This window comes from Leguminivora glycinivorella, chromosome Z (genome assembly GCF_023078275.1).
Source record: "Leguminivora glycinivorella isolate SPB_JAAS2020 chromosome Z, LegGlyc_1.1, whole genome shotgun sequence".
In the NCBI taxonomy this organism is placed as follows: Eukaryota; Metazoa; Arthropoda; class Insecta; order Lepidoptera; family Tortricidae; genus Leguminivora; species Leguminivora glycinivorella.
The window spans coordinates 30053152-30065949 of record NC_062998.1 but is presented as its reverse complement, the minus strand read 5'-3'; the positions used below and the strand labels follow the sequence as shown (position 1 = coordinate 30065949).

General features: G+C 36.7%; 1 protein-coding gene across 2 annotated transcripts in view; it reads left to right on the top strand.

Moving 5' to 3' along the window:
- LOC125241102 (proton-coupled amino acid transporter-like protein CG1139) overlaps positions 1-3414 on the top strand; it is a 39276-nt gene extending 35862 nt beyond the window's left edge. For both annotated transcript variants that reach the window (XM_048149417.1, XM_048149419.1), the window contains exons 6-9: positions 17-289; positions 370-548; positions 1235-1404; positions 2450-3414. In XM_048149417.1, coding sequence (XP_048005374.1) covers positions 17-289; positions 370-548; positions 1235-1404; positions 2450-2700 — 873 coding nt within the window. In that variant the 3' untranslated portion in view covers positions 2701-3414. The remainder of the gene's footprint in view (positions 1-16; positions 290-369; positions 549-1234; positions 1405-2449) is intronic.
- The last annotated feature ends 9384 nt before the right edge of the window (positions 3415-12798 follow it).

Sequence of the window (12798 nt, the reverse complement as noted above, 5' to 3'; positions counted from 1 at the left end):
TTATACTTGTTGATAGATCTCGGAGCAGTATGGCATCCACTTGGAGCTGTCGGTGCACATGATCTTCGTGCTGGTCCCGGTGCTGGCGTCGTGCATGGTCCGCAACCTCAAGTACTTGACGCCGTTCTCCACGGTGGCCAACGTGCTGATGGCGCTGGGCGTGGGCGCCGTCATCTACGAGGCCTCGCACGGCCTGCCTGAAGTTAGCACGAGGGAATATATCGCCTCGTGGCGACAGCTGCCGCTCTATTTCGGGACCGCCGTTTATGCCTTTGAGGGAATTGGTTTGGTAAGTAACAGTCTAAGACATGTCCGTAATAAGTATTACCACAGAAACATACAAATTAATGACTAATAATTTGATTAAAGGTACTCCCGCTCAAGAACGAGATGCGGCGTCCCGAGCTGTTTCAGAAGCCCTTGGGAGTGCTGAATGTCAGCATGGTGGTGGTGGGCGCTATCTTTGTGACCGTGGGCTTCCTTGGCTACCTCAAGTGGGGCGATGATGTGCAGGGCAGCCTCACGCTCAACATGGCTCCTGGACATATGTAAGATGCCTAATTTTTTTTATTAAAACCAGTAACGCACAGCTCACTTGCGCGTTTTTAACAAATTGTTTATACAGGTACTTATTGGCTAACCCTAATGGAACCCGCAAATTCTACTTAGTTATTGTTTAATCCATCAGGTACTAGGTACCTACCTCTTTACTTTTGTTTCACGAAGGCATAAGTTGTTATTTCATCCAAGAAGTATTAAAAATGAAAAAGGTTGAGTCAAATTTTTAAGCTCGCATTTTAGTGTAAGGTACAGCGGGGCAAATCTCGACTGGGGGGCAATTGTAACTGATCCATTTTTTCCATTATTACGCTATGATGTTGAGTTCTACATGTATCCACTGAACACGCCTACCATAATAATACAAATACAAATAACCGGTGGACACTCTATTTAATAATACAAACATTGTAAAACTTGGAAAAAATTGACCAGTTATATTTGCCCCCCAGTCGAGATTTGCCCCATTGTACCTTACAAATTGAAATCTGATAGCATGATATCTAGGGTTGTGTGACTCAAACTCAAAAGGGTTATTTTACAACTACCTAGCAATCGATAACAACACATTCATTTCATATAAGACCTTTACTTTTGCTATAGTGTCTTTCTAATGTAACACGTCACCAGCGACAAAACCATTTAGATATTAATGTGCGATTGTTACGTTTCCTAGCCTAAGCACCGTCGTGCAAGGCCTGATCGCTCTGGCCATGCTGCTCACGTACCCGCTGCAGTTCTACGTGCCCGTGGCCATCGCGTGGCCCGGCCTGCGCCGCAAGGTGGGCGCCGCCTCGCCTGTCGCCAAGGAGCTCGGCTTCCGGGCAGGACTTGTACTCCTTACCTGTAAGTTTCCTTTCCTTAATTTCCACTCGCTCGAGTACAGTCACCGCTATATATATAACATATTCCTGTTACAAAATCAAGGCCGCGTCTTATTTGCCTTCTAGCCAGCCGCCAAAAGCGTGTCACATTTTACGCCCTGCAAAAAGTAATTATATTATTTCAGGTAACTATACTATACCGTCGTATTTCAGTACCTACCTATAATATTACAAATAATATGATATGACACACTTTCCTGTAGGTATACATATTTTTCTTAAGGTTAAATTTAACAATTCACTGAAGGTATATGAACTAATAGCATCTAAATATCTGGGCGACCGAGCTTCGCTCGGTTCTATTTTAATATATCACGTCTTTAGATAAAAAAAACTCTTATAAATACAAAAACAAAAAAAAAGACAAAAAACAAAAACTTAATTTCTGGCCGGGATTCGAAACCCTGACACCTACGATCTATCTGCGTACTTTAGACCGACCTCGTACGACTGAGCTAAGCGGAATCGATGCGCGCGCGGCGAAATTAACGACCATATTTTACGTTTACTAACGCGAAAGAAAAACTTATGAAAACTCGAAAATTCGCGTTTTCCGGGATCTAAGGCTACGCTAGATCGATTTTTTACCCCCGAAAACCCCCACATAACAAATTTCAGCGAAATCGTTAGAGCGGTTTCCGAGATCGTCGGTATATATAAATAAATAAATATACAAGAATTTCTCGTTCAAAAGTATAAGATTATATTACCTACACCATATTTAAACCTGTCATAAGAGGTTGTTGATTATGGAGAAAAAAAATGTTATAATTATGAATACCATAAAAATGTCAGTAATTTCATTTTTTAATCACGCAATCAAGATACCCACAGTTAAACCCTTTATAAACCTCCGCTATCTTTCGCAAGTGGCCAGCAAGTAAGTCTTCTAATAGGATTGAAACTTTCCATGTGTGACAATATTTACGTGTGTGTGTTATGCGATCTGACGAACTAGATATACCTACCCCTAAAGAACATACATACTGACCCTTCCGTACTTGCAGTCATCCTTGCCGAGAGCATACCCCAGCTGGGCCTGTTCATCTCGCTGGTGGGCGCCATCAGCAGCACGGCCCTGGCGCTCGTCTTCCCGCCGCTCATCGAGATGGTCATGGCCTCGCAGCAGCAGGGCGGGCTGCCCTTCCACGTGCTTGCCAAAGACGTATTTATCATTATACTCGGACTCTTCATCTTTATCACTGGTACTTACGAAAGCATATCGTCTATTGTGAAGGCTTTCGTAGCTAAAGAATAACTGGCCCCGTAGTCGAATGGCATTTCTACGACGCGAAACAAAAACGAATCGCCGCGAAAGGTAGTCTGGCTCTGTTGCGCCAAAACGCACGAGCGATAGAGATAAATATCTACGAGCCTTTCGTTCCGTGAGCGTTTGTGCCATTCGGCTACGCTTGCTATGCTTGCCTGCCTGGACTCACGAGTTTTTGTGTAACTTATTACTTACCCGTGTAAATTGTAACTTATTGACCATTACCTGCACTATATCAGACGTATCAGTAATTTAATACTTAGTAATCAATTAGACAATTGTATATTTGACAATCGGAAACGAGCAATTATTTAGTTAAGTTAAAGAACGACAATGTGCAAATAATAAAACAATTTGATGTAAGGTACGGGGGGACAATTCCGACTGGCGGGTAATTTCAACTAATCAATATTTTTTCCATGTTTTACAAATTTTCCATTAGTAAGTATCGTGGCCCCTGACCACACATGGCCCGCCTGGTGGACACATAAATATGGCACTCAAATGAATAGCGTAAGACATGGAGAAACTGACGATTAGTTGAAATTACCCGCCAGTAGAAATGCCCTCCCCTGTACCTTAACGTAATAATTATAAGTTGTGATTATGTATATGTCGCAGGGAAATGGCCAAAGCAGAGATTTCATCAAATCACTAAGGGATATGATTAGGGTTGTAAAAAAACGTGAAAAAAAAACCGTGAAAAATAACAGTTTTTTTTCTGGAGTATGTTTTTTTTCTAAAGTACGAAATCTCAAAATTTGCAAAGTAGTTTATAATTTTATACGGTTTTTTAGACTTAATGTTAACTATTAAACGAATTTAATCAAATAACTTTAATTTCTGGTCTTATAAAAGTAACATTTACGAAATCTGTAGTTTGTAGTTATCACTATTTACTGTTGGCAACACCACCGCCTCTCCACGCTGCACGCCGCATCGGAGATTCCCCAATAAACGTTTGTATACTGAATTACAATGTATGTTATTGTTATTGAAACACGTTACAACTCACGAAAAACCGTTATTGTCGTTGTATTTGTTCATCAAAAAAAAAACATATTTAGAATAAAAACCAACGTGCTCGGTTTTTTTTCATGTTTTTTTTTCATAATTCTGAAAAAAAACATTTGGTTTTTTTTCTATTTACAATCCTAGATATGATCAAATCACGCAGGATGTCAAAATAGCGAATCCATTTTATCATTTCTCTAGAAAATTTCAGTCATTTGACTAAATCCCTTACTCTGTTGGCCATTTTTCCTGCGATATATACAGGGTGGCCCATTCAAATCGGTCAGTATGGGAAAGTCTGAAACTGTAAGACATACGAAGATTTGTTCTTAGGAACCATGTCACCGATTTTGATAAAAAGAAAAACTGCATGCATACAATTAAAAAATACCCAGCTGGGGAATCGAACCCGGCTGTTTTGAAAAAATAAACTTACACTATTTCTATTCAGATATCGTTTGTGTAGGTCTTAAGCAGTAAATATCTCTAAGAAACATAATGTCTAAAATGAATAAAATGCATTTTTTTCACATACTTTAATTTATCATAGTAGGTGTTCAAAGTGACCACCGTTACAATATTCAGCAAGTTCACTTCATCTTTACAACAGTGTACAAAAATAGCTATAACACCGTTGAAGACCTAAAAGTAGCCATAGAGTCAACTTTAACGCAGATTCACCACATGAAGATACAAAATGCAATAGTAAGATCGTTACCTAGACGTGTTGAATATTGTATTGAAAAAGACGGTGGTCACTTTGAACACCTACTATGATAAATTAAAGTATGTGAAAAAAATGCATTTTATTCATTTTAGACATTATGTTTCTTAGAGATATTTACTGCTTAAGACCTACACAAACGATATCTGAATAGAAATAGTGTAAGTTTATTTTTTCAAAACAACCGGGTTCGATTCCCCAGCTGGGTACACTTTTTTTTTTAATTGTATGAATGCAGTTTTTCTTTTTATCAAAATCGGTGACATGGTTCCTAAGAACAAATCTTCGTATGTCTTATAGTTTCAGACTTTCCCATACTGACCGATTTGAATGGGCCACCCTGTATAAGTCGAAATGGCCCGCCTGTTCGGTGGACACATATGGCACTCAAATTAATAGCGCAAGACATGAAGAAACTGACGATTATTTGAAATTACAAGCCAGTCTAAATTGACCCCCTGTATCTTAACGTAATACCTACTTATAACATACGTTGTGATTATTGACAAGGAATACAAAATTTGCACCCTTCGTTCCGAAAAGGTATTTGCTTAATAATTTCTAATTTTGTAATATATCGGTCAAAATCACTCGTAACGTGTCACCGATGTCCTTGTTTTTTCTAGATCAATACAATAGTTATTTGTTATACAAGGGGGCAAAGTTGTATTTTAACGCCGAGTGTGGAATTGAAAAACGGGCAAGTGAAAGGATTCTATAGTTGAACCACGAGCGAAGCGAGTGGTTTGAGAATAGAATCCTGAACTTGCGAGTTTTTAACACACGAGAAGTAAAATACATTTGCACCCGAGTGTAACACAAAACTTTTCCCCTCACTATAGCGAGGAAACTACAACTACAACAAAAAAAATGCGTTTATCACTGCTTCAAGTAGTTCCACAGGTGGTAAATCATCTTTATTACTAGATTCACCTGCTTTTACCAATTTTAAAGCAGTGAGGGGAAAAGTTTTGTGTTACACTCGGGTGCAAATGTATTTTACTTCTCGTGTGTTAAAAAACTCGCAAGTTCAGGATTCTATTCTCAACTATAGAATCCTTTCACTTGCTCGTTTTTCAATTCCACACTCGGCGTTAAAATACAACTTTGCCCCCTTGTATAACAAATAACTATTACATGACAAATATCAGTAGGTACATACCTAATTGACTACAGTGTTCTATGAAATATTTCTTTTCCTTAACTACTCTCATACTTTTTATTTCTTTCCAATCTTAACTTAACATTTTGTATATGTAGATTAAGTATTATTCATGTAAATATCTATTCACTGTTATCTAATGTAAGAGTAACAAAAATAATAATTATTATTATTTAATTTTGAATAGGTGACATATTCATAAAACAGACATTATGACAGAGCAATCATTTAATAGAAAAGAGCGGATTGCGGATGTTCAAAGAGCGTGCTGACCGTGTCTGTGGCAGCCTGGCAGGTGCACATTATGCACGCCACCTACACGTCCGCACGTGGTTTAACAACACTAAGCAATAATTTGTTCCCCTAATAATAAAAAAAATCCTATTGTATAGCTTTTTAGTAGATGTACTTAGTACTCGTACCGTGAAAGGGATTAGTAGTTGATTTACAAACGAAAAATTATTGATAATGTTCACGTAAAATAACGTAGTACGTATAGTGTACACGCGTAGGCAATATATCATAAATCTGTTCGGTCTTAGGCATTTTTTAAACCAGAGCGTCTGTCCCGGCACGCTCGGCTGAACTCTACTTTCCACTAAGTCGTTTTCTCAGTCATATTATAATGTAAGAAATTATGATTGTGAATACAATGAAATTGATTCTTATTATACTTCAGCTGCGCGAGATAATTTAAGCACGAAAGAGATGTAGCCAAAATAGCATCATATATCATAAAATTACGTGTTACATGTTACATACGTACTATATGTACATACTTCCTACTTATGTACACTTATGTTATGCAAGATGCCATTTTATTGATAATATCAGTGAAAATATTTATTTATGATCGATTCATGTACGAGGGGCGTTCAATAAGTAATGATAATGAGTATTAAAACATAAGAATGTAAGTATCCTTATATTTTTATAATTAAAAGTAACTCTTTTGTGATTTATTTACATATTTAATATTTTCAATTATTATTTTTTTGCCCCCTTTAAAAATTAAAATCTTAAGGATAGTCTAAATACCATGTCAGTAAGCACTTCACTTCATTATACTTCAGAGTAGCGATTATATTACAATTTTATTTAAAGGTCGGGTATAAAATATTAATAATCCTTACATTGCCTTCAATATTAGGTATGTCACTTGTAGCTTTAACTACACTAACTTGAGCAGCACCCTCGGCAATTTGAGGGTTCGGCCCTGTCGACTGTCATTCTGAAGGCCAAAAACATTATTATTTGTTTGTTTAAAATGTTCTTATTGTAACTAATCATTTTTTTAATATTAAAATGATTGTATGTTCTTCTTTAATACTAACGTCATTTTGTTTCCAATCTATATTCTCAATTTTCGTGATAATCTGTAAAAATCGTGAACATGACCCAAAACAGCACCTATATTTTTTTTGGATACCATACCGTTTGAAAATGTATCTATACGAACTTTTTTTATTGCTGTTACTAACAAAGGATAAACCCAGCTTTAATTTAAAGTATGATTATTTTTGATATTCATGTCAGAAATGAACTCACGACATGTCAAATATTCATGAAAACATGCTCTTATTTTACTGAAAATTTTCATCCCCCACCTTGTGTCAATTATTTACATATCAAAGAAAAACAAATGAAAGTAGTAAAAATTTGAATTATGCAATTTCACTTTAATGAGTACTGCTACATGGACAAGTTAAGAAAAATTAAATCAAGATACAGGAACCATAGATTTAGAATTATTAAACTAGATTGTGTAGTTAGGTCAAAAAGTGTGTCCACATGAGAGGTCATTGTTTGGGCTGGTGTCCCTCTCGCACTTACTGACAATGTCAACATTATTCAGTGACGTCATCACTGTCATACATTGGGGATACCAGTTAATTTTCAAAGTCACTACTAAATCTACTAATACCCAATTAAAGGTATTTTTTAATTATACAAATCTTTGATTTATGGGCATTAAAATAATTACATTATAATTATTTTCTAATTCTTTAAAATATATCGAAACCCTACTTTGAATATAACACTAAAATAAAATAAGAAGTTTTAAAGTCAGGTAATATACAGATAAAAATACTACTACAATGGTAACCTCATTAACACTGGTCACACGTGCGAGAGGGACACCAGCCCAAACAATGCCCTCTCATGTGGACCGTTTTCGCTAGTCTGATACGATCAACTTTCTCTCTCGGTGATAAGGTTCAATTTAGTATGGCAAAAAATGTGATTGAGTTGTCCCCTGTAAGTCTTTGACAGGAACATATCCATTCTCATTACTTTTTTAACGTCCCTCGTATATTCAGAAGCTTGTAATTCTTCACTATGTTTTTTCTACCAACTTCCTATGTGTAAACTAGTACCTATTTCATTAGTTTGTTAACAGCATTAAAATAATAACTTGGATGGAATGTAATATTTACAATTGAATATAGTTAATAATTTTGTAGGAATCAATATGAAGTAGCTTTAGTAACGATAAGTCTGTGATACAGTGAGAGTGAAACTTATGTGATCGATTATGAAAACTATTTATTATTTTCTAAGACAATATGGGTAATATTATTAGTCATAGTCACAAGTTTGTAATTTTCCAATTCACTAAATGATGATGGCGCATGAAATACAGATATTTATACTTATGAATAATTTTATATAATACCTATATTTGAATGATAATAAACTGGTGATAACCTACTGTAATCTTAATTTAAATACCTTTTCGTGGTAGCTCTACTAAAAAAAACTATAATAACAATTAAAATCTTGAAAGGGTCGACAAGTGCCTTGAATCTTACTAACATTAGGCTACATTTTTAGCCCCACGCGCATCATGTTCACATGACAGGAATAATGTTCGACAAAAAACGCAATATGGCAGACAAGAGATATTTATTGAGTTTGACAGATGTTATATTACATAGAAGATTAAATTAACTTAAGTAATCATTTGTAGCTAACGCAAATCAATCGCCTCCACCGATAACGTCCAATACGTCGAAACGATACAAACAGCGAACAGTCGAACTAAACTATTCCTTCTTCAATAACATTGTTCAAACAATAACACGCCTTCGCCACCACTACGAAGTTCAACTATTTACAGTACCAAGTTACACTTTGCATCACAATCATAGCTCAGTATGGGACATACATTTAAACGCAACACTAAAACTCCTTTTTCTCATGTACAATTGTTTTTAATTAATTGATGGTTTATTAAATGCGATCTATATTTATCAACAAAGCTAAAAAAAAACCGGTCATTTTGAAAACCTATACAAAATTTAGGAACCATTTATGAGTCTATAATGTTCCGTCGTAGCCTACGGACGTTATTGGAGCTTAATAGATACATAAAATATATGTAAGTAGGTATTTGATGTAGGTAGACTTTCAAACTATTATAGGTTGATAGACTTGGTAGGTTGGATACATGAACTAATTATGTACATAATATATTATGTATAGCAAAAGGCACTAGTGCCAAAGATATGAAATTAACGGTCAGTGACAATTATTGCTGTACTATTATAGTAACAAAATGTAAGAAGAAATATTATACTGCATTCTACTAATGTGCTTAGTATAGGCAAAGAGGATCAAGTATTATAGAGAGTTACTGTCAAAGTAAAATATGTAATCACAGTGCATAGACTGCCATCTCTTGACACAGGCTTAAAACTTTTGAACCTCAGTTTTGAAAATTTGGCCATTTGAAAGTCAAATATTAATATTATCGCCATCTGGCTGAGCGTACCCCAAAGGTGTAATGCCATCTAGGCCACCGTACCTTTTTCTGTATGGTACTGAGGTACGTTTTTTTCTTAGACTTTATCTGTCTATACGGAGTTATATATGTCTTTGGTATAGGTAATTAGGTAGCTGGCCAATTATTGAAGAGGCTATTGTAAGTCTAAAATAAGATATTTGGTTATTTTTATTTCCAAATTAATCACAATCTTGGCCATGAAATGATTCACCCACAATGAACTTTAGGGAACAAGAAAGACAAAATAGTAACTACATACCTGAATTATGTACGGCCTCTTAATACTAGATTAGCACGTAACCATTGTGTCGCGGTGATCACCGAGTTTCCCTTCACACGCATCTTAACAACTATACAAATATTTCTCGTAAATAATACTGGAAATTTTGACTTATCGTCAAATAGGTCAAACAACACATGTTCCCACAACTCCTACAAGCCTCAATACACTTTCGATACTTTACCACTAACATAACAACTTATCTCATAAACCAATAAAATGTATAGAATTTTTACAATTACCCAGCTATTTCTGTGATTCACTGTACCAATTTGTTTTAATTATTTGATAAACCTTGTTTCTTAAATAGGTACCATGATAACCGATCGGTATTCATTTATACAGAACCTTTTCTTTAAGTGGCACAGTGTTAAACTGTATACTTACCGGGTAGTACCCAGTAATTAAGGGATAACCTTCTAACCTTCGTGGTACCATAGGTTCTACCTCCATTACATGTGTGTTACTTTTTTCACGATGTATTCCATAGTAAAGTACCACTAGTAATCAATTTTAGGCAAGCCGGTGGAAATCGGCTTGTATGACAATCGTCTTACTTAAATTCAACAACCATCTAAGCCAGTTTGTGAACAAGTAAATAACATGTATTTTTAAATCAGTATTCGATAATTTTCTATTTTAGGACCAGGGGACCGATTTTTGAACCTCGAACGCATGAATTCGCCTTTCGAAAGTCTGTGGAAAACGACGTAATGCTACGACCTTTGAACGGCGTATTCATGCGTTCGAGGTTCAAAAATCGGTCCAGCTAAGAAGCCGGTGGTTAGAAAGGTATCCATTAATTACTGTACAGCCAGTACGTACGTAAATATTTTCAGTATTTAAAGCTACTAAATCCCATCATTTCTAGAAGAGTTTGTCGTGGTTGTTTACTTGAACGAAATACATTTGGATTTTCGATTAAATATTACAACAGGTAATTAGTAGTAATGAATCATTGTTTTCTTCATTCTTATTGTTTATGCTCAATATGCTACCTGACAGCATGACTTTCATTACCTATTGTTTTACACCTTGTTTGTTTGTAAATCCCGAGGATTTTCCTCTCACCGTCACAGTTTAATTCCGAAGGGGAGGGCGTCATTTGGTTTGATAATTATATTTCATCATTACTTTAGATTATTTAGAATATAAAACCCATTGTTTAAATCATACTGCCTATCAGGAAAATAAAAGACTATAACTTAAAATCGGTAAACTTATTAAAATTTTGTCATAATACCACTCAGCAAAGCTGGGCCTGAATAAATGAAATGTTCAATAAAACAAAGTGCGTCACAATCAGTTCCGAATAGAATTGTCACTGCGTAACAAATAAGTAAATATTTAGAGGTTGTATTCCAAATAAGGATTGATTCATCGTTGTACGACGTTTCCAATGAATTGGGGGATTTTTTATGGTCATTCGGTCATATAATTGTCAGTAGTTTGATAAAATTCACGTACCTATATACTCGTATAATGCTGCCTGCACCCGTGGCCTCCATCGACGGCATATCCTATTTTAAAATTTTAATCGAAGAGGAAAGAGTTCTGTATTCGGCTCTGGCTATAATTATGTTTTATAAGTATGCTTCGTCGATTACTCCGATGGTTTGATTTGAGTAATTATTTTTGTTCGAAACGACCTGAACAATGTGGTCGCATATTAATTTAGCTGATCAGTGTTAGGTAATAGGTACACAACTTACATACTCAGAAATTGATACTGATAGTATTCATGAAAATCACCAGTCTTATTAACGTAAGGAACTAAAATTTTACAGGTAAACTAAGTATCTACCTACTACTAACCTTTTCCTTAATAAAATATTAGTAACATAACATAATAAATTAGGTTCGTGTAGAAAAACGTTATAAACACGTCTCGCAACAAGTCTTATCTTTCCTGTAGAGGCCGTACACCTACATTGCCAACCATCGAACATTATAGGCACGTTTTAACTAAGTGCAAGTTCAATATTCAATATAACTTCACTTATTAGTGACCAGCGAAAATCATTCCTAACTATAGGTACACACGTAAAATGTTTACGAGTCATGTGTGTATTTACTATAAAAACAACTATGAATGTTCATTCAACTATTCAATAAATAGCTTCTTAGTATTAACCTTTTAACCGCCGTAGTCAGATATCAAGGCAAACAATATCCAACTCATTTCGCCGAAGTCTGATTATTGATATACGTGGGCATTTTCAAAAATTGGGACCCAAAATTAGTGAAAGTTATTAAGAAAAAATAACAGTCAGTTTTGTGACGACAATTTTAAGTATGAAATTTCAATAAAAATATTGCTTATGTGTTAATTACATAAACTACTTATAAGCAGTAATCTACATTTAGAACATGAAAAAAGTTGGTTTTAGGGCCTACGCTAGCTTACGCGGATTACCCGCAACGGACGCCCGCCTCAAAGAAATTGTATAGACACCGCTAACTGGCGCGGGCGCGTGCGACGGACGTTCATCCGCGAGGCGGGCGGCGGGTGTCCGCTCCGTGCGCACGCGGCGGGCACACGGAGCGGACTTGTTTCTTGAATTCAGTCGAGCGCCGCATCGTGCCGCGGATACACGCGCCGGACAGTACAGTTGAAACAATATAATGATCGACACGGAGCGCGTGATATTAGAAGTGCAAGCTCGACCAGTATTATGGGATATGAGAAATGAATTATATAAAGACAGAGATGCACGTCAAAAGGCGTGGTTAGAGGTTTATGGAGAACCTATTATTCAGGAACACGGAGATCTGTCGACGTTTCTGTTTCTGCCGACGTTTTTTCGCCAAATAATAAATTATTAAAAAATCCATTATCTAACGGACGTCTGTACACACTGCGAACCAAAATTATACTGGTAGCGCTAAGTAAGGCGTGCGCCCGTCGCGGACTCGCTGGCCCGCGGCGGGTGTCCGGAGCGGGACCCGCAAGCGTGCGCACGCGGCGGGCGTCCGCGTAAGCTAGCGTAGGCCCTTAGGCGTGCACCCGTCGCGGGCGCCCGTCGCGGCCTCGCTGGCCCGCGGCGGGTGTCCGGAGCGGGACCCGCGAGCGTGCGCACGCGGCGGACGTCCGCGTAAGCTAGCGTAGGCCCTTAGAC